Below are 26,396 nucleotides of genomic sequence, written 5' to 3'. Positions count from 1 at the left end.
CCTCTGTCCCTGTCCCTCACTCCTCTCTCTCCCTCCAGCCTTATACCCTCTGTCCCTGTCCCTCGCTCCTCTCTCTCTCCCTCCAGCCTTATACCCTCTGTCCCTGTCCCTCGCTCCTCTCTCTCCCTCCAGCCTTATACCCTCTGTCCCTGTCCCTCGCTCCTCTCTCTCCCTCCAGCCTTATACCCTCTGTCCCTGTCCCTCGCTCCTCTCTCTCTCCCTCCAGCCTTATACCCTCTGTCCCTGTCCCTCGCTCCTCTCTCTCCCTCCAGCCTTATACCCTCTGTCCCTGTCCCTCGCTCCTCTCTCTCCCTCCAGCCTTCAAGCTGCTAGAAATAACAAGGTCATGTTTTTTTATATCTTACAATCAAGATAGTTCTTATCGCTGAATATTTCAAATGCACTCTGAAACGTATATTGATCATTAGACAGCAGCTCGCGTTCTTCACAAAAGGCTGTAGTTACATCGTAGATAAAAGCAGGCCATTGGCTGCCTACATCACCATGTACGGGACATCTGATTGGTTCCAAGTTCCAAGTTTAGGAGTTTGGCAAATTTGCCAGAGCAGACAGTGTTCAAAATATACTTTTTTTAAAGAAAATGTGCAATAATTGAAGGTGACAACTAATGTTAAAGTCGTAACAATATTTTACTGTGATATTTTTCCCACTCCAGTCAGCAGATGGCGGTCTGGGAATTTAAGGGGATGCTGCTGGTGTGACGTATAATGTAGTGGACGGAACGCTTCTTTCAACAGCAGCAACAGTTAGTCAGACACCTCGGTAGCTTGATAGACAAAATAGACGAACCAATAAAGCTCTTTAGACGCTTTCGTGTATATTAGCCACTGTGTTTTAAAACCTACTTCTGTCGTCTAGTTAGTTATCCCATTTAATTTCATATTTACGGTGTTGTTGTTAGTGAGCTAGCGGGCTTGTTTAAGTTAGCATTAGCCTAGCTAGCTAACATCCCGACCATGAGTTCACTAAGCTGCTCTCCTCCTGATAAAGAAGAGGAGGTCTGCTGGACGGAGAAAGAAGATCTGGGGCTGAACATTTTCGTCAAAGAGGAGAAGGAAGAGGAGGATGTTACAATACAAAAGCAAGTAGAGGGTTGGGCTGTTACAGTGAAAGAAGAAGAGAAAGACGTTTCAGTTAAAGAAGAGAAAGACGTTTCAGTTAAAGAAGAGGAAGACTCGTTCAGAGTGAAAGAGGAGGATGTTACAGTAAAAGAAGAGGAGGAAGAGAAAGAGGAGGAGGAGGTAGAAGAGACGGAAACTGGATATCTGGGCCCGGATTCCCAAAGGAATCTTAAGGCGTCCAATGGTTCAAATGATGAACTTAGCCGTAAGATGGTTTTGAGAAACCGTTCCCTGATTAACACTAGTAAGTACTGTCTTAAAAACAGAGGCACAAACTCTGCAGTTGTTGAACTGATGTGTGGTGTTAAAAGGAAATCGGCAGTTGCTTCATCCATATTTGGACCTATAAATTATTTAGGACTGGCCGTCCATGAGGTCATAATGATAGTTTAACCAGATTGAGACTATATAGTGTTAATTTACCAACAGTGGCATTATAGGTGGGGAAATGTTTTGTTTTGGTTTCTGATGGGGAAATACAGTTGAAACATTTGAGGCGTTTATAAGTTACAGTGGGGCAAAAAAGTATTTAGTCAGCCACCAATTGTGCAAGTTCTCCCACTTAAAAAGATGAGAGGCCTGTAATTTTCATCATAGGTACACTTCAACTATGACAGACAAAATGAGAAAAAAAAATCCAGAAAATCACATTGTAGGATTTTTAATGAATTTATTTGCAAATTATGGACAAGAGAACCCACGCTACGGCGGAGCAGAAGCCGGAGAAACATGTTAAAGCAATTCACAACACACACAACGTAACCGTGGTTACATACACACATAGAACAAGCCAGTCGTCAAGTTGTGTAAAAGGTGAAATACAGTTTGTGGCAGCAAGAGCCACCATACTAATGGATACACACACAGTCGTAGTGTACCGCTAACAAAACACCAGTACGACAAACCACACAGAGTCGTAGTGTACCGCTAACAAAACACCAGTACGACAAACCACACGTGTCGTAGTGTAACGTTAACAACCGTGGTTACATACGTAACCGTGGTTACATACGTAGTAACCTTCGATCCAATATAGTGAAACGTAACCGTGGTTACATATGTAGTAACCTTCGATCCAATATAGTGAAACGTAACCGTGGTTACATATGTAGTAACCTTCGATCCAATATAGTGAAACGTAACCGTGGTTACATACGTAGTAACCTTCGATTCAATATAGTGAAACGTAATCGTGGTTACATACGTAGTAACCTTTGATTCAAATTTAGTGACGTGCAACTTGTGATATAAAAGTTGAGATCTTTTCTTTGTTTTTTTTAAGCACTACCTCACTGCACATGGCCACATTAACATGTTCAAGCATTTCGCTACACTCGTAATTGTAATCTACTTGAAGTGAATAAAGTATTTTATTGTTGACATCTTTGTTTTTTTAGGCCTCACTGCTTTATCACATGGCCACATTCTCATGTTCCAATGTGAATTCTTTAAGAGATGGGCGGGTCTAAGGCTCTAGAGGGTGTGAAAGATGATAAATGGGCGTGAACAAAGAGCAGCACTGAAGATATACAACAATAGACAATGTAGAAATGATAATGGTTGGATAAGAGCGTCTGCTAAATGACTTAAATGTAAATGTAAATGTTTGCCTAATGGAACCTGGTGAGATAAATACTGTTAATGGTTTGGGGGAACCTGGTGAGATAAATACTGTTAATGGTTTGCCTAATGGGGGAACCTGGTGAGATAAATACTGTTAATGGTTTGGGGGAACCTGGTGAGATAAATACGGTTAATGGTTTGCCTAATGGGGGAACCTGGTGAGATAAATACTGTTAATGGTTTGGGGGAACCTGGTGAGATAAATACTGTTAATGGTTTGTCTAATGGGGGAACCTGATGAGATATATACTGTTAATGGTTTGGGGGAACCTGGTGAGATATATACTGTTAATGGTTTGGGGGAACCTGGTGAGATATATACTGTTAATGGTTTGGGGGAACCTGGTGAGATATGTACTGTTAATGGTTTGCTTAATGGGGGAACCTGGTGAGATAAATACTGTTATTGGTTTGGGGGAACCTGGTGAGATAAATACTGTTAATGGTTTGGGGGAACCTGGTGAGATAAATACTGTTAATGGTTTGTCTAATGGGGGAACCTGGTGAGATAAATACTGTTATTGGTTTGGGGGAACCTGGTGAGATATATACTGTTAATGGTTTGGGGGAACCTGGTGAGATAAATACTGGTAATGGTTTGGGGGAACCTGGTGAGATATATACTGTTAATGGTTTGGGGGAACCTGGTGAGATATATACTGTTAATGGTTTGGGGGAACCTGGTGAGATATATACTGTTAATGGTTTGCTTAATGGGGGAACCTGGTGAGATATATACTGTTAATGGTTTGGGGGAACCTGGTGAGATATATACTGTTAATGGTTTGGGGGAACCTGGTGAGATATATACTGTTAATGGTTTGGGGGAACCTGGTGAGATATGTACTGTTAATGGTTTGCTTAATGGGGGAACCTGGTGAGATAAATACTGTTATTGGTTTGGGGGAACCTGGTGAGATAAATACTGTTAATGGTTTGGGGGAACCTGGTGAGATAAATACTGTTAATGGTTTGTCTAATGGGGGAACCTGGTGAGATAAATACTGTTATTGGTTTGGGGGAACCTGGTGAGATATATACTGTTAATGGTTTGGGGGAACCTGGTGAGATATATACTGTTAATGGTTTGGGGGAACCTGGTGAGATAAATACTGTTATTGGTTTGGGGGAACCTGGTGAGATAAATACTGTTAATGGTTTGTCTAATGGGGGAACCTGGTGAGATAAATACTGTTAATGGTTTGGGGGAACCTGGTGAGATATATACTGTTAATGGTTTGCTTAATGGGGGAACCTGGTGAGATAAATACTGTTAAAGGTTTGCTTAATGGGGGAACCTGGTGAGATAAATACTGTTCATGGTTTACCTAATGGGGGAACCTGGTGAGATAAATACTGTTATTGGTTTGGGGGAACCTGGTGAGATAAATACTGTTAATGGTTTGGGGGAACCTGGTGAGATATATACTGTTAATGGTTTGGGGGAACCTGGTGAGATAAATACTGTTAATGGTTTGGGGGAACCTGGTGAGATAAATACTGTTAATGGTTTACCTAATGGGGGAACCTGGTGAGATATATACTGTTAATGGTTTGGGGGAACCTGGTGAGATAAATACTGTTAATGGTTTGGGGGAACCTGGTGAGATAAATACTGTTAATGGTTTGGGGAACCTGGTGAGATAAATACTGTTAATGGTTTGCCTAATGGGGGAACCTGGTGAGATAAATACTGTTAATGGTTTGGGGGAACCTGGTGAGATAAATACTGTTAATGGTTTGCCTAATGGGGGAACCAGGTGAGATTAATACTGTTAATGGTTTGGGGGAACCTGGTGAGATAAATACTGTTAATGGTTTGGGGGAACCTGGTGAGATAAATACTGTTAATGGTTTGCCTAATGGGGGAACCTGGTGAGATAAATACTGTTAATGGTTTGGGGAAACCTGGTGAGATAAATACTGTTAATGGTTTGTCTAATGGGGGAACCTGGTGAGATATATACTGTTAATGGTTTGGGGGAACCTGGTGAGATATATACTGTTAATGGTTTGGGGGAACCTGGTGAGATATATACTGTTAATGGTTTGGGGGAACCTGGTGAGATAAATACTGTTAATGGTTTGGGGGAACCTGGTGAGATATATATACTGTTAATGGTTTGGGGGAACCTGGTGAGATATATACTGTTAATGGTTTGGGGGAACCTGGTGAGATATATACTGTTAATGGTTTGGGGGAACCTGGTGAGATATATACTGTTAATGGTTTGCTTAATGGGGGAACCTGGTGAGATAAATACTGTTATTGGTTTGGGGGAACCTGGTGAGATAAATACTGTTAATGGTTTGGGGGAACCTGGTGAGATAAATACTGTTAATGGTTTGTCTAATGGGGGAACCTGGTGAGATAAATACTGTTATTGGTTTGGGGGAACCTGGTGAGATAAATACTGTTAATGGTTTGGGGGAACCTGGTGAGATATATACTGTTAATGGTTTGGGGGAACCTGGTGAGATATATACTGTTAATGGTTTGGGGGAACCTGGTGAGATAAATACTGTTAATGGTTTGGGGGAACCTGGTGAGATAAATACTGTTAATGGTTTACCTAATGGGGGAACCTGGTGAGATATATACTGTTAATGGTTTGGGGGAACCTGGTGAGATAAATACTGTTAAAGGTTTGCTTAATGGGGGAACCTGGTGAGATAAATACTGTTCATGGTTTACCTAATGGGGGAACCTGGTGAGATAAATACTGTTATTGGTTTGGGGGAACCTGGTGAGATAAATACTGTTAATGGTTTGGGGGAACCTGGTGAGATATATACTGTTAATGGTTTGGGGGAACCTGGTGAGATAAATACTGTTAATGGTTTGGGGGAACCTGGTGAGATAAATACTGTTAATGGTTTACCTAATGGGGGAACCTGGTGAGATATATACTGTTAATGGTTTGCCTAATGGGGGAACCAGGTGAGATAAATACTGTTAATGGTTTGGGGGAACCTGGTGAGATAAATACTGTTATTGGTTTGGGGGAACCTGGTGAGATAAATACTGTTAATGGTTTGCCTAATGGGGGAACCTGGTGAGATAAATGCTGTTAATGGTTTGGGAGAACCTGGTGAGATAAATACTGTTAATGGTTTGGGGGAACCTGGTGAGATAAATACTGTTAATGGTTTGGGGGAACCTGGTGAGATAAATACTGTTAATGGTTTGGGGGAACCTGGTGAGATAAATACTGTTAATGGTTTGCCTAATGGGGGAACCCGGTGAGATATATACTGTTAATGGTTTGGGGGAACCTGGTGAGATAAATACTGTTAATGGTTTGGGGGAACCTGGTGAGATAAATAATGTTATTGGTTTGGGGGAACCTGGTGAGATAAATACTGTTAATGGTTTGCGTAATGGGGGAACCTGGTGAGATAAATACTGTTAATGGTTTGGGGGAACCTGGTGAGATATATACTGTTAATGGTTTGGGAGAACCTGGTGAGATAAATACTGTTAATGGTTTGGGGGAACCTGGTGAGATAAATACTGTTAATGGTTTGCCTAATGGGGGAACCTGGTGAGATAAATACTGTTAATGGTTTGCCTAATGGGGGAACCAGGTGAGATAAATACTATTAATGGTTTGGGGGAACCTGGTGAGATATATACTGTTATTGGTTTGGGGGAACCTGGTGAGATAAATACTGTTAATGGTTTGCCTAATGGGGGAACCAGGTGAGATATATACTGTTAATGGTTTGGGGGAACCTGGTGAGATAAATACTGTTAATGGTTTGCCTAATGGGGGAACCAGGTGAGATAAATACTGTTAATGGTTTGGGGGAACCTGGTGAGATATATACTGTTAATGGTTTGGGGGAACCTGGTGAGATATATACTGTTAATGGTTTGGGGGAACCTGGTGAGATATATACTGTTAATGGTTTGGGGGAACCTGGTGAGATATATACTGTTATTGGTTTGGGGGAACCTGGTGAGATAAATACTGTTAATGGTTTGCCTAATGGGGGAATCTGGTGAGATAAATACTGTTAATGGTTTGGGGGAACCAAGTGAGATAAATACTGTTAATGGTTTGCCTAATGGGGGAACCTGGTGAGATATATACTGTTAATGGTTTGGGGGAACCTGGTGAGATAAATACTGTTAATGGTTTGCCTAATGGGGGAACCCGGTGAGATATATACTGTTAATGGTTTGGGGGAACCTGGTGAGATAAATACTGTTAATGGTTTGGGGGAACCTGGTGAGATAAATACTGCTATTGGTTTGCCTAATGGGGGAACCTGGTGAGATAAATACTGTTAATGGTTTGGGGGAACCAAGTGAGATAAATACTGTTAATGGTTTGCCTAATGGGGGAACCTGGTGAGATATATACTGTTAATGGTTTGGGGGAACCTGGTGAGATAAATACTGTTAATGGTTTGCCTAATGGGGAACCCGGTGAGATATATACTGTTAATGGTTTGGGGGAACCTGGTGAGATAAATACTGTTAATGGTTTGGGGGAACCTGGTGAGATAAATAATGTTATTGGTTTGGGGGAACCTGGTGAGATAAATACTGTTAATGGTTTGCCTAATGGGGGAACCTGGTGAGATAAATACTGTTAATGGTTTGGGGGAACCTGGTGAGATATATACTGTTAATGGTTTGGGAGAACCTGGTGAGATAAATACTGTTAATGGTTTGGGGGAACCTGGTGAGATAAATACTGTTAATGGTTTGCCTAATGGGGGAACCTGGTGAGATAAATACTGTTAATGGTTTACCTAATGGGGGAACCTGGTGAGATAAATACTGTTATTGGTTTGCCTAATGGGGGAACCAGGTGAGATAAATGCTATTAATGGTTTGGGGGAACCTGGTGAGATATATACTGTTATTGGTTTGGGGGAACCTGGTGAGATAAATACTGTTAATGGTTTGCCTAATGGGGGAACCAGGTGAGATATATACTGTTAATGGTTTGGGGGAACCTGGTGAGATAAATACTGTTAATGGTTTGCCTAATGGGGGAACCAGGTGAGATAAATACTGTTAATGGTTTGGGGGAACCTGGTGAGATATATACTGTTAATGGTTTGGGGGAACCTGGTGAGATATATACTGTTAATGGTTTGGGGGAACCTGGTGAGATATATACTGTTAATGGTTTGGGGGAACCTGGTGAGATATATACTGTTATTGGTTTGGGGGAACCTGGTGAGATAAATACTGTTAATGGTTTGCCTAATGGGGGAATCTGGTGAGATAAATACTGTTAATGCTTTGCCTAATGGGGGAACCAGGTGAGATAAATACTGTTAATGGTTTGGGGGAACCTGGTGAGATAAATACTGTTAATGGTTTGGGGGAACCTGGTGAGATACATACTGTTAATGGTTTGGGGGAACCTGGTGAGATACATACTGTTAATGGTTTGGGGGAACCTGGTGAGATAAATACTGTTAATGGTTTGGGGGAACCTGGTGAGATAAATACTGTTAATGGTTTGCCTAATGGGGGAACCTGGTGAGATATATACTGTTAATGGTTTGGGGGAACCTGGTGAGATAAATACTGCTATTGGTTTGCCTAATGGGGGAACCTGGTGAGATAAATACTGTTAATGGTTTGGGGGAACCAAGTGAGATAAATACTGTTAATGGTTTGCCTAATGGGGGAACCTGGTGAGATATATACTGTTAATGGTTTGGGGGAACCTGGTGAGATAAATACTGTCAATTTGGTAAATAATATGTTTCCCATTGATTTAATGTGTGAAAACAAAGCAAAATGTTTGAATGCCTTTTTGTCCTGATGGGATTCTAAATGTTTTTTTTTTAAATCGACATTACTTCCTCATGTTTTCCTCCAATCACAGTGTATGATACCATGTAGAAGCTCTGAGTCATTACTTCCTCATGTTTTCCTCCAATCACAGTGTATGATATGCCATTTAGAAGCTCAGTCTGTACTTTTATCCAATGTAAAAAATAAACACCATTTAAAAGGTTGCTACATAAGACTGAATAGAGACGACGGGTCACATATTTGGTTGTGAAAGTTGCAAAATACCTATTTTGGATGCAGAAGTTGTTAGCTTGAATGCTAACGCTCATTGACAGGCTTGGTAGGAAAGCTAGCCAATGGGCATTTTACTGGTTGAAGTGTTTTTTAAAGTATAAAGCAGTTGATTTGTGCCGATAACACATTATATTACAATTATAATGCAAAAGTAGTGTGAAATAAATAAAAATCATATTCAACCTGTAAATGGAGGCTATTTTTGCTGTCAGCCTATGAGACCTCCCCTGAGTTTTCCCCCACGGTGGTGAATTAGTGAATAGACACAGAGCTTAATGTGACTTTCCTTCAGTAGCATCCTGATCTGCGATGATAATATTCAGAATACATTGTGGAAAAACTAAAATCTTCGCTCAACATTTTGGTTTCCTCGTTACCAGATATACTACATCCATAACTAGTGGTTTCCTCATTACCAGATATACTACATCCATAACTAGTGGTTTCCTCATTACCAGTTATACTACATCCATAACTAGTGGTTTCCTCGTTACCAGATATACTACGTCCATAACTAGTGGTTTCCTCATTAGCAGGGAGGAGTTTCTGCAATTAAATTGTGTTTGCATCGCAAACACAGAAAGGGACCTATATTGGTGATCAAAGTCGTCTGGCACACTGCTTAGGATTTCAGCAACTTTAAAAACGTATTTCTAGCCTACAATCATCCACTTTACTACTAAGGTGAAAAAAACAAGACTAAATATGGCCAATGTTGCTTGACTGGTCTTTTTAAGACAATTGTCAAACATGTTTGTACACAACATCATGGGCATGAGGCCTGTCCTTTCAGCTAAAATAAACAGTGAATTTCTGTTGTGGGCCTTTCAACCTTCTGTCTGACTTTGTTTTTGTCGTTCACACAGGAGAGCGAGATGACGATCGTGGATCCTCTGGGGAGCCTCAACAACATCATGAAGCTGAAGAGGCAGAGGAGAGTCTCTCTACATCAGAACATCTCAAGAAACAGAAGCGCAAACACACAGGGAAGAAATCTCATTGCTGCTCTGACTGTGGGAAGAGATTCACCTCTTCAGCAGACCTCAAAAGACATCAGAGAATCCATACAGGAGAGAAACCTTATAGCTGTGATCAATGTGGAAAGAGTTTTACTGATCTAAGCAGCCTGAAAAGACACCAGAGAATTCACACGGGAGAGAAATCTTATAGCTGCACTGACTGTGGGAAGAGTTTCAATGTTCCAAGCAGCCTGAAAACACACCAAAGAATTCACACGGGAGAGAAACCTTATAGCTGCACTGACTGTGGGAAGAGTTTCAATGTTCCAAGCAGCCTGATTACACACCAAAGAATTCACACGGGAGAGAAACCTTATAGCTGTGATCAATGTGGGAAGAGTTTTGTTTCATCTAGCCAGCTGACTGTACACCAGAGACCACACACAGGAGAGAAATGTTATAGCTGTGATCAATGTGGGAAGAGTTTTGTTTCATCTAGCAAGCTGACTGCACACCAGAAAACACACACAGGAGAGAAATTGTATAGCTGTGATCAATGTGGGAAGAGATACTCTGGTAAAAGATCTCTGATTAGACATCAGAAAATACATGAAGGAGTTGTTCCATGATATCAATAAAATGTCACAATGTAGAATGTTTTAACATTGTAGTAGGAGTATCTTAATGATGTCACAATGTAGAACCCTAAATGTTTGCCCCCTGTTCTATTGATTTCATCATGATATGAATATTAGCCTCATCAGGGGGAAAATCCAGGCTCTGAAATGGAAGAATACTATTTATTTGATAAACAAAAAAGTGATAAACAAAGTGTTATGTTAGACTTACCTTGTCGGTGACCCACTTGAATCAAAATGGAACACTTCTAAATACAGCTAGCTGTTTTCTACAAATCGTCTTCTAACCAGTGATATACCCAGATTCTGTGTGGTTTTTTTTTTAGCTGTTAGTTTTGACAGGACGTGCAAACTTATCTCGAGCAAATGAATTTCAACGAGTGATGACAAAAAAAGTGTTGCGTTTCTCTTAGTTTTGGGGACCCAGTGTAGCCTACAGTCTTCTGCAAATGCAAAACATAATAATGTGACTACTGTTGTGTTTTTGTCGTTTCAATTTGTAATTTTAGTACATTTTATGTTGAAGTTTTCTGCATATTGGTTATTAATTTGGACATGTTAAAACTGTGTTTTGACATTGGGCTCCTCCCACCAAGCAAAATGTTGTTGAAAAGATGTTAAAAATCAGACTATGCCCGACGTACAATCTGCGTTTGTTTTGGTTGAAATTCAAAGTTGAAAATTTGTGTTTTTGCAGCCTCATTCAGGCCAAAAGAGTTCAATCTTGGTTTCATCAGACCAGAGAGAGATTTGTTTCATGTGATGGAAATCATGTTTGTGTTTTTCTATTTTAACCTGTGTGCTATTTATATTGTATTTATATGCTTTTCTGTAAAGTTTGAGTTTATTTATTCTTGCTCACAGATGAAACTGAAGAAATGCAGAATATGCTAATAATTGAAAAACATAAAACAGCAAGAGTATTTTAATGATGTCACATTAAAGGGCTCCGGGCAGCCGAGCGGAAATGGAGGAAAACTCGCCTCCCTGCGGACCTGGCATCCTTTCACTCCCTCCTCTCTACATTTTCCTCCTCTGTCTCTGCTGCTAAAGCCACTTTCTACCACTCTAAATTCCAAGCATCTGCCTCTAACCCTAGGAAGCTCTTTGCCACCTTCTCCTCCCTCCTGAATCCCCCCCCCCTCCTCTCTGCAGACGACTTCGTCAACCATTTTGAAAAGAAGGTCGACGACATCCGATCCTCGTTTGCTAAGTCAAATGACACCGCTGGTTGTGCTCACACTGCCCTACCCTGTGCTCTGACCTCTTTCTCCCTCTCTCTCCAGATGAAATCTCGCGTCTTGTGACGGCCGGCCGCCCAACAACCTGCCCGCTTGACCCTATCCCCTCCTCTCTTCTCCAGACCATTTCCGGAGACCTTCTCCCTTACCTCACCTCGCTCATCAACTCATCCCTGACCGCTGGCTACGTCCCCTTCCGTCTTCAAGAGAGCGAGAGTTGCACCCCCTTCTGAAAAAACCTACACTCGATCCCACCGATGTCAACAACTACAGACCAGTATCCCTTCTTTCTTTTCACTCCAAAACTCTTGAACGTGCCGTCCTTGGCCAGCTCTCCCGCTATCTCTCTGAATGACCTTCTTGATCCAAATCAGTCAGGTTTCAAGACTAGTCATTCAACTGAGACTGCTCTCCTCTGTATCACGGAGGCGCTCCGCACTGCTAAAGCTAACTCTCTCTCCTCTGCTCTCATCCTTCTAGACCTATCGGCTGCCTTCGATACTGTGAACCATCAGATCCTCCTCTCCACCCTCTCCGAGTTGGGCATCTCCGGCGAGGCCCACGCTTGGATTGCGTCCTACCTGACAGGTCGCTCCTACCAGGTGGCGTGGCGAGAATCTGTCTCCTCACCATGTGCTCTCACCACTGGTGTCCCCCAGGGCTCTGTTCTAGGCCCTCTCCTTTTCTCGCTATACACCAAGTCACTTGGCTCTGTCATAACCTCACATGGTCTCTCCTATCATTGCTATGCAGACGACACACAATTAATCTTCTCCGTTCCCCCTTCTGATGACCAGGTGGCGAATCCTGTGCAGTGCACTACTACCCATAGGGCTCTATTCTAAGGCAGTACACTACTAGTATGGGCAGTTATACAGGACAGCTGGTGGCTGTTTCTCAGGAGCCTGGTGGTGCAGTTCTCTTTTTTGAGGGAGCAGGTCATTCAATGGATGGTCAAGAGTGTCCTTCACCAGGTGCACTGCATCTGGCTCAAACCTGCTCTGCAGTGTCGGGAGCTGTGGTTGGACTGCTCCACTCCTGGAGATGAGATCCTCAAGGCCGTCCTCTGCAGCCTGTCTAGTTGGGCCTACTGATTTTCACTGCATCCAACTAACAGAATTCCATCGTATTCCAGGCCTGGCCTGACAGTGTAGTATAGACCAGTGTAGTATATGACCAGATCTTCAGGTCATTTTCTGGCAAGAACAGTCAAAAAGTGTCTTTGTTTTGAGGCCTGTCTGACTGACTGGTCCACATGTGTGTCACCACTGAGGTTAGAGTCTAGATGAAAACCAAGATCCTTAGTTGTTGTTACCCCTGGTACTTCCTGTCCTCCTAGGATTAGTGGTGCAGGTTGTTGTTACCCCTGATACTTCCTGTCCGCCTAGGATTAGTGGTGAAGGTTGTGGATGGTCTCTAAAAAAACACATCTGAATTTCCACAGACTTTTTCCCATTCAGGAGCATGTTGTTGGATGTGGCCCACTCTTCCAGCTGCTTTACCTCCAAAGCCCATGGAAATGTCCTCTTTGATGCTGGTTAATGGTACGGCTCGGAACAGCCCGACGTCGTCTGCATACCCAGTGTCCAGACTGTCACTGAAAACAACTTTTCGGGTGGACATGTGAAGGAGAAACAGATATTGTGGCACACCAGAGGTGACCAATTAACCAATTTCAGGTGACCAATTAAACACATTTCTGTGTTCATGCAAGTGACTGATTGAACAAATCCTCACTGTCAGGATATGCAATTTGGCAGTACGTCCAGACCCTTGTTTTGAGAACGAAAGATATCTCAGTTTCAAGGTCTCAGATTAGAGAGAAGAAGCCTTGTGAGCTATTAGTCTGTCACATGTTATGAACCACTATTGGTCGGTCACGTGAAGGAAGCAAACGTTAATTAATTATGAATAATTAATAAGCTAAATCATACAGATATAACTTGTCTGCAGTATATGCGAGAACTAACGGGACTGCCCCTGTACAGCTCCTGACAGTACTATGGTGCATTGAGTTGGTTGGAACCTCTCCAGCAAGCTGACAATAAAGAATGATTAATTAACTATTGACTTTGAGTGTCCTTTTGTTGAATTTCCATGACAGTCTTTTAGATGCCTTTTGGGAAACTCCAAAAGAGCTGTCATGTGCCATTTACTGAGGAGTGGCTTCTGTCTGGCCACTCTACCATACATTTTTGATTGGTGGAGTGCTGCAGAGATGGTTGTCCTTCTGGAAGTTTATCCCATCTCATCTTTCCCTTCTCCACACAGGAACTCTGGAGCTCTGTCAGAGTGACCCTCGGGTTCTTGGTCACGTCCCTGACCAAGGCACTTCTCCCCTGATTGCTCAGTTTGGCTGGCGGCCAGCTCTAGGAAGAGTCTTGGTGGTTCCAAACTTCTTCCATTTCAGAATGATGGAGGCAACTGTGTTCTTGAGGACCTTCAATGCTGTAGACATTTTTTGGCACCCTTCCCCAGATCTGTGCCTCGACACAATCCTGTCTTGGAGCTCTACGGACAACTCCTTTGGCCTCATGGCTTAGTTTTTGCTCTGACGTGCACTGTCAACTGTGGGACCTTATATGGACAGGGGTGTATCTTTCCAAATCATGTCCAATCAATTGGATTTACCACAGGTGGACTCCAATCAAGTTGTAGAAACATCTCAAGGATGATCAATGGAAACAGGATGCACCTGAGCTCAATTCTGAGTCTCACAGAAAATGGGAATACTATGGAACACAAAGGGTCTGATATTTCTGTTTTGTATTTTTAAATAAATAGTCTAACATTTCTAAAAACCTGTTTTTGCTTTTTTTAATGGAGTATTGTGTGTAGATTGATGAGAGGAAAACAGCTATATTATATATTTTAGAGTTGCGATCTAAGAAAATGTGGAAAAAGTCAAGGGGATCTGAATACTTTCCAAAATGGAAATATCACATTTACATAAGTATTCAGACTCTTTATTCAGTACTTTGTTGAAGCACCTGTGGTAGCAATTACAGCCTCGAGTCTTCTTGGGTATGACGCTACAAGCACACCTGTATTAGGAGAGTTTCTCCCATTCTCTGCAGATCCTCTCAAGCTCTGTCAGGTTGGAAGGGGAGTGTCTCTGCACATCTATTTTCAGGTCTTCGATCGGGTTCAAGTCCAGGCTCTGGCTGGGCCACTCAAGGAAATTCAGAGACTTGTCCCGAAGCCACTCCTGCGTTGTCTTGGCTGTGTACTTAGGGTCGTTGTCCTGTTGGAAGGTGAACGTTCACCCCCAGTCTGAGTTCCTGAGTGCTCTAGAGCAGGTTTTCATCAAGGATCTCTCTGTACTTTGCTCCGTTCATCTTTCCCTCGATCCTGACTAGTCTCCCAGTGCCTGCCGTTGAAAAACACCCCCACAGCATGATGCTGCCACCACCATGCTTCACCGTAGGGATGGTGCCAGGTTTCCTTCAGATGTGACGCTTGACATTCAAGCCAAGAATCTTGAGAATCTTGTTTTTCATGGTCTGAGAGTCTGCAAACTCTGTGCGGACTGTCATGTGCCTTTTACTGAGAAGTAGCTTCCGTCTGGCCACTCTACCATACATTTCTGATTGGTGGAGTGCTGCAGAGATGGTTGTCCTTCTGGAAGGCTCTCCCATCTCCACAGAGGAACTCTGGAGCTCTGTCAGAGTGACCCTCGGGTTCTTGGTCACCTCCTGACCAAGGCCCTTCTCCCCCGATTGTGTCACGTCTGGAGGAAATCTGGCAACATCCCTACGGTGAAGCATGGTGGTGGCAGCATCATGTTGTGGGGGTATTCTTCAGTCAAGTTTGGCTACTTCGAAGAATCTGAAATATAAAATATATTTTGTATTGTTTCACTATTATTCTACAATGTAGAAAAGAGTAAAAATAAAGGACATTTACAGTAGCTGGCTAGGCTATTCAAACTGTAACATTGACTAGCTTAACAATACATTGGATAAATGGTCCATGGAGTTACCTCTTCATACTATCAAGATAATTCTTATTGCAGCTGAGTATTTTCAGTGCACTCTAAACAATATTATTATCTAATTTCAGCCTTTGGGAGCTAGACACGTCTGTTTCTCTTCATCAGACAGCAGCTTACGTTTTCACAAGAGGCTGGAGTTACATCGTAGATAAAAGTAGGCATTTATTTATTTTTAAAGCATAAAAGCATTCAGTTGAAAATAAAAGTAAATAAAAGCATTCAGTTGTACTTGAAACTTGTCTGAAAATTAAATATAAACTCTACGTTTTACTCATCTGCGTTACCCACTCCAGTCACCATATGGCGGTCTGCGACTTTAAGGCGATGCTGCTGGTGTGACGTATAATGTAGTGGACGGAACTCTTCTTTCAACAGCAGCAACAGTTAGTCAGACACCTCGGTAGCTTGTTAGACAAAATAAACTAACCAATAAAGCGTTTTAGTGTATATTAGCCAATGTGGTTTATCCCACTCCTGTCGTCTAGTTAGTTATCCGACTTCATTTCTTATTTACGTTGTTGTAGTTATTAGTCAGCTAGCGGGCTGGTTAAGTTAGCATTAGCATAGCTAACATCTCTGACCATGAGTTCACTAAGCTGCTCTCCTCCTGACAAAGAAGAGGTCTGCTGGACGAAGAAAGAGGGTCTGGTGAAAGAGGAGGAGGAAGAGGAGGCTGTTACAATACCAAAACAAGTAGAGGATGAGGCTGTTACAGTGAAGGAAGAAGAGGAAGACGCGTTCAGAGTGAAAGAGGAAGAGGATGCAGTTTTTGGAGTAAAAAAGGAGGAGGAGGAAGAAGAGGAAGAAACTGGATATCTGGGCCCGGATTCCCCAAAGCACCTTAAGGCATCTCATGATGAACTTAGCTGTAAGATGGTTTTGAGAAACCGTTCCCTGATTAACACTAGTAAGTACTGTTTTAAATACAGAGGCACAAACTCTGGAGTTGTTTAACTGGTGTTTGGTGTTAAAGTGGAAATCTATTGTGACATTTAAATTATTAATTTATAGCCATTGATTCTTGAAGAATATAACACATGCCTCATGAGCTGAGTTCAACTGTTGTACCCCATCAGAACCCCAAATAAGCTTTTTTTTACTCCAATGTTTAGAAACAATGTAAACCAACACTGTATAGCCTCAACATGGTTAAAACTATAATGTTGATATCATGGATGGTCAGTCCTTGCATCCATAGGTCTATCTATGAATTTGAGAGTAGTTACATTTCTCCAGTCTCATCCATCATCTTATTACCAAAACAGTGGTGGAATGACAGATTTGTTATTGTTTCAACTGCAGATTGGTTGATGTGTGGCTTTTTTTTAAAGGGAACCTAGTATTTAAACAGCAACAGAATGGCTGCCCAGAGACGTGGTTTGGTAAACAGCTGAGAGATGGGGGCTGGAGAAATGTAACCAATCTGAAATTCATAGAGAAAGCTATTATATCAACCGTAACCCTAAACCTAGCGACCTCGTCAAGAAGTTCAGACATCTTGGCATAACGATTTTAAGGCTTGACAGTCACTATGAATACAAGGACTGGCCATCCATAAGGTCATAATGATAGTTTTAACCAGATTTTGAGGCTATACAGTGTTTGTTTATGAACAATGGCCTTTAACAAGCTTATGTTTTGGTTTCTGATGGGGGAAATACAGTTGAATCATTTGAGGCATTTCTAAGTTATATTCTTCAAGAACCAATGGCTATTATGATGTCATAATGATATAATGTCTGACCCCATTTAGTCAACTGGTCGATTGTTGGTCGACCAATATCTTTTTGTTGAGCAGTCGCAAATATAGATATTTTTTTTTTATGGCACAGGAGACACTTGTCTGATTCGCTCCTGTCTCCGTGGACTAATCCACTTGTCTGATTCGCTCCTGTCTCAGTGGACTAATCCATTTGTCTGATTCGCTCCTGTCTCAGTGGACTAATCCATTTGTCTGATTCGCTCCTGTCTCAGTGGACTATTCCATTTTGTCTGATTCGCTCCTGTCTCAGTGGACTATTCCATTTGTCTGATTCGCTCCTGTCTCAGTGGACTATTCCATTTTGTCTGATTCGCTCCTGTCTCAGTGGACTATTCCATTTGTCTGATTCGCTCCTGTCTCAGTGGACTAATCCATTTGTCTGATTCGCTCCTGTCTCAGTGGACTAATCCATTTGTCTGATTCGCTCCTGTCTCAGTGGACTAATCCATTGTGGAGGCTGTGGGGGTGGCACAATACAAGAAGTGGTGTGTATACTACATGTCAGGTGTAGACGACATGATTTCTGTCCCTGATTTAGCTGCGTCAGACAAGTTTTTGTGATCAGGACGAAGTCCCCATGTGGTTGGCTGCTCGGGGTGTGCGGCCGTCACCAACACTCATTTAATGCCAGCTGGTCAGAGAGACAATCATGTCTTTCGACAGTCCCAGATGTCCCAATAATTTCAAAACGTGTTTGATTTCTTTCGGCACTAATCTACAATGCTTTTGTAGTGGTGAGATGGTGAGATGTGGAACGACCAGTTTTGAGAATGGTGATCAGAAAGAGCCAATGAGAGCTCGCAAGAGAAGAAGCCATGGAGATGATAACATTGTATGGACTTCTACTAATACTACTACTACTAATACTCCTACTACAACTAGTACTAATACTACTACTAATACTACTACTAATACTTATACTACTAATACTACTACTCCAGTAGGAGAGATTACTACTACTAGTACTGCTAATACTACTAGTACTAATACTACTACTACTACTACTACTACTACAAGTACTACTAGTACTACTACTACTAGTAGTAGTACTCCAGCAGGAGAGATGTACCATTAATGACCATGTTATCCACAGTGTGTGTTTGTACTCCAGCAGGAGAGATGTACCATTAATGACCATGTTATCCACAGTGTGTTTGGTGACGGTAACTTCTGTTAATGCACCCCATGTAATATTATTACAGTCTTACCATGGTCAGAGTGGACACGTTGTTTACAGAGCTCGTAACCTATGTTTACAGAGCTCGTAACCTATGTTTACAGAGCTCGTAACCTATGTTTACAGAGCTCGTAACCTATGTTTACAGAGCTCGTAACCTATGTTTACAGAGCTCGTAACCTATGTTTACAGAGCTCGTAACCTATGTTTACAGAGCTCGTAACCTATGTTTACAGAGCTCGTAACCTATGTTTACTAGTACTATTACTACTACTGATACTACTACTAGAGCTCGTAACCTATGTTTACAGAGCTCGTAACCTATGTTTACAGAGCTCGTAACCTATGTTTACTAGTACTATTACTACTACTGATACTACTACTAGAGCTTATAACCTATGTTTACAGAGCTCGTAACCTATGTTTACAGAGCTCGTAACCTATGTTTACAGAGCTCGTAACCTATGTTTACAGAGCTCGTAACCTATGTTTACTAGTACTATTACTACTACTGATACTACTACTACTAATACTAGAGCTCGTAACCTATGATTACAGCGCTTATAACCTATGATTACAGAGCTCGTAACCTATGTTTACTAGTACTAGTACTAGAGCTCATAACCTATGATTACAGAGCTCGTAACCTATGTTTACTAGTACTAGAGCTCATAACCTATGATTACAGAGCTTATAACCTATGTTTACTACTACTAATACTAGAGCTTATAACCTATGTTTACTACTACTAGTACTATTACTACTACTGATACTACTACTACTAATACTAGAGCTTATAACCTATGTTTACAGAGCTCATAACCTATGATTACAGAGCTCGTAACCTATGATTACAGAGCTTATAACCTATGATTACAGAGCTTATAACCTATGTTTACAGAGCTTATAACCTACCTATGATTACAGAGCTTATAACCTATGATTACTACTACTAGTACTATTACTACTACTGATACTACTACTACTAATACTAGAGCTTGTAACCTATGATTACAGAGCTTATAACCTATGATTACAGAGCTTATAACCTATGATTACAGAGCTTATAACCTATGATTACAGAGCTTATAACCTATGTTTACTACTACTAATACTAGAGCTCATAACCTATGATTACAGAGCTTATAACCTATGATTACAGAGCTTATAACCTATGTTTACAGAGCTTATAACCTATGATTACAGAGCTTATAACCTATGTTTACTACTACTAGTACTATTACTACTACTGATACTACTGATACTACTACTACTAATACAAGAGCTTATAACCTATGATTACAGAGCTCGTAACCTATGTTTACTACTACTAGTACTAGAGCTCATAACCTATGATTACAGAGCTTATAACCTATGTTTACTACTACTAATACTAGAGCTCATAACCTATGATTACAGAGCTTATAACCTATGTTTACTACTACTAGTACTATTACTACTACTGATACTACTGATACTACTACTACTACAACTAGTACTAAATCTACTACTACTAATGCACTAATACTACTACTACTAATACTAGAGCTTATAACCTATGTTTACTACTACTAGTACTATTACTACTACTGATACTACTACTACTAATACTAGAGCTTATAACATATGTTTACAGAGCTTGTAACCTATGATTACAGAGCTTATAACCTATGTTTACAGAGCTTATAACCTACCTATGATTACAGAGCTTATAACCTATGATTACTACTACTAGTACTATTACTACTACTGATACTACTACTACTAATACTAGAGCTTATAACCTATGTTTACAGAGCTTATGACCTATGATTACAGAGCTTATAACCTATGTTTACTACTACTAGTACTATTACTACTACTGATACTACTACTACTAATACTAGAGCTTAACCTATGATTACAGAGCTTGTAACCTATGTTTACAGAGCTTATAATCTACCTATGATTACAGAGCTTATAATCTACCTATGATTACAGAGCTTATAACCTATGATTACAGAGCTTATAACCTATGATTACAGAGCTTATAACCTATGATTACAGAGCTTATAACCTATGATTACAGAGCTTATAACCTATGATTACAGAGCTTATAACCTATGATTACAGAGCTTATAACCTATGATTACAGAGCTTATAACCTATGATTACAGAGCTTATAACCTATGATTACAGAGCTTATAACCTATGTTTACAGAGCTTATAACCTATGATTACAGAGCTTATAACCTATGGTTACAGAGCTTATAACCTATGATTACAGAGCTCGTAACCTATGATTACTACTACTGATACTACTAATACTAGAGCTTATAACCTATGTTTACAGAGCTTATAACCTATGATTACAGAGCTTATAACCTATGATTACAGAGCTTATAACCTATGATTACAGATTACAGAGCTTATAACCTATGATTACAGAGCTTATAACCTATGATTACAGAGCTCGTAACCTATGTTTACTACTACTACTAGTACTATTACTACTACTGATACTACTGATACTACTACTACTACAACTAGTACTAAATCTACTACTACTAATGCACTAATACTATTACTAATACTTATACTACTAATACTACTACTACTAATACTACTACTAATACTTATACTACTAATACTACTAATACTACTACTCCAGTAGGAGAGATGACTACTACTTGTACTGCTAATACTACTAGTACTAATACTACTACTAGTAGTAGTAGTAGTACTCCAGCAGGAGAGATGTACCATTAATTACCATAATTTCTCATCTACAGTGTGTGTTTGGTGACGGTTTAGCAGTTACACCAGCATGCCACGTTGGTTATCCTTTGTGAAACCAAACGCTTGCCTTGACTTGGAAGAGTTCCAGTGTTGTGTTGGATAGTCATAGCCAGCTAGCTAACATAGCATCCCTCTGTTTGAGCAGGGTGTTTCAGTAGGCTAAACTAGATAGCTGCATTTGCTAGCTAAGTAAGTCAAACTAAAAAAAATGACTATTGCTTTTCCTTAATTTAAGAAATTAATTTGTTTTAAACTGTTGAACTATTGTCTATCTCACCACATGTTATACACTGCAGTGCTAGCTAGCTGTAGGTTATGTTTTCAGTACTAGATTAATTCTCTGATCCTTTGATTGCGTGGACAACATGTCAGTTCATGCTGTTAGAGCTCTGATAGGTTGGAGGACAATCTCCGGAAGTTGTCATAATTACTGTGTAAGTCTATGGAAGGGGGCGAGAACCATGAACCTCCAGGTTTTGTATTGAAGCCAATGTACCCAGAGGAGGACGGAAGCTAGCAGTTCTCTGGCTACACCATGGTGCTACCCAGTGGTGTAAAGTATTTAAGTAAAAATACTTTAAAGTATCTGTACTTTACTATTTATATTTTTTAACTACTTTTACTTCACTACATTCCCCTCAGAAAATGTTGTGCTTTTTAATCCAAACATTTTCCTTGACACCCAAAAGTACTCGTTACATTTTGAATTCTTAGCAGGACAGGAAAATAGTCAAATTCACGCACTTAACAACTGAACATCTCTACTGCCTCTGATCTGGCGGACTCACTAAACACTCATGCTTTGTTTGTAAATTAGGTTGGAGTGTGCCCCTGGCTTTCCATAAATACATTTAAAAAACAAGAAAATGTTGCCATCTGGTTTGCTTAATATAATTTTTTTTAAATATTTATATTCTTACTTTTGATACTTAAGTAAATGTTAAACCAAATACTTTTGGACTCTTTGTACAAAAACTCAAAAAATTCTTGCTGCTAGTTTTTGAAGAAACAAGCCTGAAACAATGAACAAAGACCGTTGACATCTAGTGGAAGCCATAGGAATTGCAATCTGGGAGCTGGAATTACATAGGACCCATACCTTTCTATTATAAGATCCTGGGACCTCACAATTACATAGGACCCATACCTTTCTATTATAAGAGCCCGGGACCTCACAATTGCATAGGACCCATACCTTTCTATTATAAGAGCCTGGGACCTCACAATTACATAGGACCCATACCTTTCTATTATAAGAGCCTGGGACCTCGCAATTACATAGGACCCATACCTTTCTATTATAAGAGCCTGGGACCTCACAATTACATAGGACCCATACCATTCTATTATAAGAGCCTGGGACCTCACAATTACATAGGACCCATACCTTTCTATTATAAGAGCCTGGGACCTCACAATTACATAGGACCCATACCTTTCTATTATAAGAGCCTGGGACCTCACAATTACATAGGACCCATACCTTTCTATTATAAGAGCCTGGGACCTCACAATTACATAGGACCCATACCTTTCTATTATAAGAGCCTGGGACCTCACAATTACATAGGACCCATACCTTTCTATTATAAGAGCCTGGGACCTCACAATTACATAGGACCCATACCTTTCTATTATAAGAGCCTGGGACCTCACAATTACATAGGACCCATACCTTTCTATTATAAGAGCCTGGGACCTCACAATTACATAGGACCCATACCTTTCTATTATAAGAGCCTGGGACCTCACAATTACATAGGACCCATACCTTTCTATTATAAGAGCCTGGGACCTCACAATTACATAGGACCCATACCTTTCTATTATAAGAGCCTGGGACCTCACAATTACATAGGACCCATACCTTTCTATTATAAGAGCCTTTCTTTGGATTTTCGCCTGCCATATCAATTGTGTTATAGTCTCAGACATCAGACAAATGGCAAAGTGTTTTCTATTCAATGCTACCAATTATATGCAAACCCTGGCTTCTGGGCCAATTGTAATCTACTACCTTTAGTACTTGATGTTATAGTCTCAGACATCAGACAAACAGAGAATCCATTTATGCAATTTGGTGAAAGTATTCCTTTTCTAAATAATGTGTTTCCCACGGATTAATGTTTTGTGAACAAAGAGCAGCGCTGTAGCTGTACAACAACAGAAAAAAAGATATCTGACACACTGCTTCGGGTTTCAGCAACTGTAATAATGTATTTATAGCCTAGAATCGTCCACTATACTACTGTGGAAACAATAATACAAAACATGTATGTTGTTGCTCACTTGACTGTCTTTTTAAGATAATTGTCAAATAAGTTTCTAAAAGCATTTAAACATTCATTAAGGATGTAAATTGTTGTACGACATCATGGGGATCACCTTTTAGCTAAAATAAACAGTGGATTTCTGCTGTTGTGGGCCTTTAAACCATCTGTCTGACTTGTTCACACAGGAGAAGGATGTGACTATTGTGGATCCTCTGGGGAGCCTCAACAACATCATGAAGCTGACGAGGCAGAGAAAAAATCACAATTACACCAGAGAATACACACAGGAGAGAAACCTTTTAGCTGTGATGAATGTGGGAAGAGTTTTACTAAGCCAAGCAACCTGATATCACACCAGAGAACACACACAGGAGAGAAGCCTTACCACTGCTCTGACTGTGGAAAGAGGTTCTCAAGAGCAGAGAACCTAAAAGTACACCAGAGAAGCCATACAGGAGAGAAACCTTATAGCTGCTCTGACTGTGGGAGGAGATTTCTTTTGTCAGCCCATTTAAAAGCGCACCAGAGAATACATACAGGAGAGAAACCTTATAGCTGTGATCAATGTGGGAAGAGTTTTACTCAGTCGTGCAACCTGATATCACACCAGAGAATACACACTGGAGAGAAATATCACCGCTGCTCTAACTGTGGGAAGAGATGCACCACTTTTTCAGACCTCAAAATACATCAGAGAATCCACACAGGAGAGAAACCTTATAGCTGTGATCAATGTGGGAAGAGGTTTACTCAGTCAAAGAACCTGATATCACACCAGAGAACGCATACAGGAGAGAAGCCTTACCATTGCTCTGACTGCGGGAAGTGTTTCCACAGATCAGATTCACTAAGAAGACACCAGCGAACACACACATGTGAGAACTCTCTTAGCAAGACATTTCATAGCTGCGAACAATGTGACAAGAGATACTCTGATAAAAGATCTCTGGTTAAACATCAGAAAATACATGAAGGAGTTGTTCCATGATATCAATGAAATAATGTTACAATGTAGATTGTTTTAACATTGTAGTAGGAGTATTCTAATGATGTCACAATGTAGATTGTTTTAACATTGTAGTAGGAGTATTCTAATGATGTCACAATGTAGAATGTTTTAACATTGTAGTAGGAGTATTTTAATGATGTCACAATGTAGAATGTTTTAACATTGTAGTAGGAGTATTTTAATGATGTCACAATGTAGAATGTTTTAACATTGTAGTAGGAGTATTTTAATGATGTCACAATGTAGAATGTTTTAACATTGTAGGAGTATTTTAATGATGTCACAATGTAGAATGTTTTAACATTGTAGTAGGAGTATTTTAATGATGTCACAATGTAGAATGTTTTAACATTGTAGTAGGAGTATTTTAATGATGTCACAATGTAGAATGTTTTAACATTGTAGTAGGAGTATTTTAATGATGTCACAATGTAGAATGTTTTAACATTGTAGTAGGAGTATTTTAATGATGTCACAATGTAGAATGTTTTAACATTGTAGTAGGAGTATCTTAATGATGTCATAATGTAGAACCCTAAACGTTTGTCCCTTGTTCTATTGATTTCAGCATGATATGAATATTAGCCTCATCAGGGGAAAATCCAGGCTCTGAAATGAAAGAGTACTATTTATTTGATTAACAAAAAAGAAAGTTGTGTTGCACTATTTTAGTTTTTTTAATCGTCTTATGTTTTGCTGTGTAGTAAATATTTCAGTTTTTATTTTCATTGTTTTTATTCGTCCATGTCTGAAATGTGCTATAAAAAAATAAAGCTTGATTTGATTAAAACAAAATAAAAACAAATTAACCCAATGACCGACCTTAACGAATCCAGTGCATGTTGAAAAAATGAAAACAAACAAATGGATCAAACAGATCAATTCCACTTTTCCAGCCTGCTTGAAGGCCTGGTGGAGTGGTAAACACCACCCCCGGCTCTACCACGGCTCTACCACGACTCCATTTAGTTGCGTCCAGCCTGTAGACAGAAACTAAAACGGGAAGCTACCGTGCTCGCAGGGTCTACAGTCAATCACGGATTACAAAAAGAAAACCAGCCCCGTCGCAGACCAGAATGTCTTGCTCCCAGACAGACTAAACAACTTCTTTGCTCGCTTTGAGGACAATACAGTGCCACTGACACGGCCCGCTACCAAAACCTGCTGACTCTCCTTCACTGCAGCCGACGTGAGTAAAACATTTAAACGTGTTAACCCTCGCAAGGCTGCAGGCCCAGACTGCAGGCCCAGACTGTCCTCCTGTACTCCCTGTTCACCCACGACTGCGTGGCCACGCACGCCTCCAACTCAATAATCAAGTTTGCGGACGACACAACAGTGGTAGGCTTGATTACCAACAACGACGAGACGGCCTACAGGGAGGAGGTGAGGGCCCTCGGAGTGTGGTGTCAGGAAAATAACCCCACACTCAACGTCAACAAAACTAAGGAGATGATCGTGGACTTCAGGAAACAGCAGAGGGAACACCCCCACATCCACATCGATGGGAACAGTAGTGGAGAGGGTAGTAACTGTAGGGGAAGCCATCGCCTTCACAAGTTCCGTTCCTCAGTAGATGAGTAGATGATATAGAGTACAGTATATACATATGAGATGAGTAATTATATAAAGTGGCATTGTTTAAAGTGACAAGTGATACATTTATTACATCCAATTTGTAATTATTAAAGTATCTTGAGATTTTAGTCAGTATGTTGGCAGCAGCCACTCAATGCTAG

At 40.6% G+C, this 26,396-nt stretch overlaps 2 protein-coding genes across 2 annotated transcripts; both read left to right on the top strand.

Annotated features, from left to right (window-relative positions):
• The first annotated feature begins 1,292 nt into the window (after window positions 1-1,292).
• Window positions 1,293-11,462, top strand: LOC124017466 (gastrula zinc finger protein XlCGF71.1-like). Its single transcript, XM_046332670.1, has 2 exons — window positions 1,293-1,386; window positions 9,693-11,462. Exons 1-2 carry the CDS (start codon window positions 1,353-1,355, stop codon window positions 10,412-10,414), a joined length of 756 nt encoding a protein of 251 aa, XP_046188626.1. The 5' UTR covers window positions 1,293-1,352; the 3' UTR covers window positions 10,415-11,462.
• A 4,577-nt stretch (window positions 11,463-16,039) lies between these two features.
• LOC124017465 (zinc finger protein 239-like) lies at window positions 16,040-24,787 on the top strand. Its single transcript, XM_046332669.1, has 2 exons — window positions 16,040-16,565; window positions 23,834-24,787. The coding sequence occupies exons 1-2, from the start codon at window positions 16,241-16,243 to the stop codon at window positions 24,634-24,636; spliced, it is 1,128 nt and encodes a 375-aa protein (XP_046188625.1). The 5' UTR covers window positions 16,040-16,240; the 3' UTR covers window positions 24,637-24,787.
• The last annotated feature ends 1,609 nt before the right edge of the window (window positions 24,788-26,396 follow it).

Source organism: Oncorhynchus gorbuscha, unplaced genomic scaffold (assembly GCF_021184085.1).
Source record: "Oncorhynchus gorbuscha isolate QuinsamMale2020 ecotype Even-year unplaced genomic scaffold, OgorEven_v1.0 Un_scaffold_2166, whole genome shotgun sequence".
NCBI classification, from domain to species: Eukaryota; Metazoa; Chordata; class Actinopteri; order Salmoniformes; family Salmonidae; genus Oncorhynchus; species Oncorhynchus gorbuscha.
Note: the sequence above shows the minus strand (reverse complement) of the source record. Positions and strands in the feature narration are given on the sequence as shown.

What these genes read in the sequence shown, in the direction of transcription:
- LOC124017466 (XM_046332670.1), top strand. Translation starts at nt 1,353, where the DNA reads ATGGTTTTGAGAAACCGTTCCCTGATTAACACTA. An exon ending in CCGTTCCCTGATTAACACTA is followed by an intron (nt 1,387 to 9,692) that starts GTAAGTACTGTC and finishes TCGTTCACACAG; the next exon opens with GAGAGCGAGATGACGATCGT.
- LOC124017465 (XM_046332669.1), top strand. Translation starts at nt 16,241, where the DNA reads ATGAGTTCACTAAGCTGCTCTCCTCCTGACAAAGAAGAGGTCTGCTGG. An exon ending in CCGTTCCCTGATTAACACTA is followed by an intron (nt 16,566 to 23,833) that starts GTAAGTACTGTT and finishes TTGTTCACACAG; the next exon opens with GAGAAGGATGTGACTATTGT.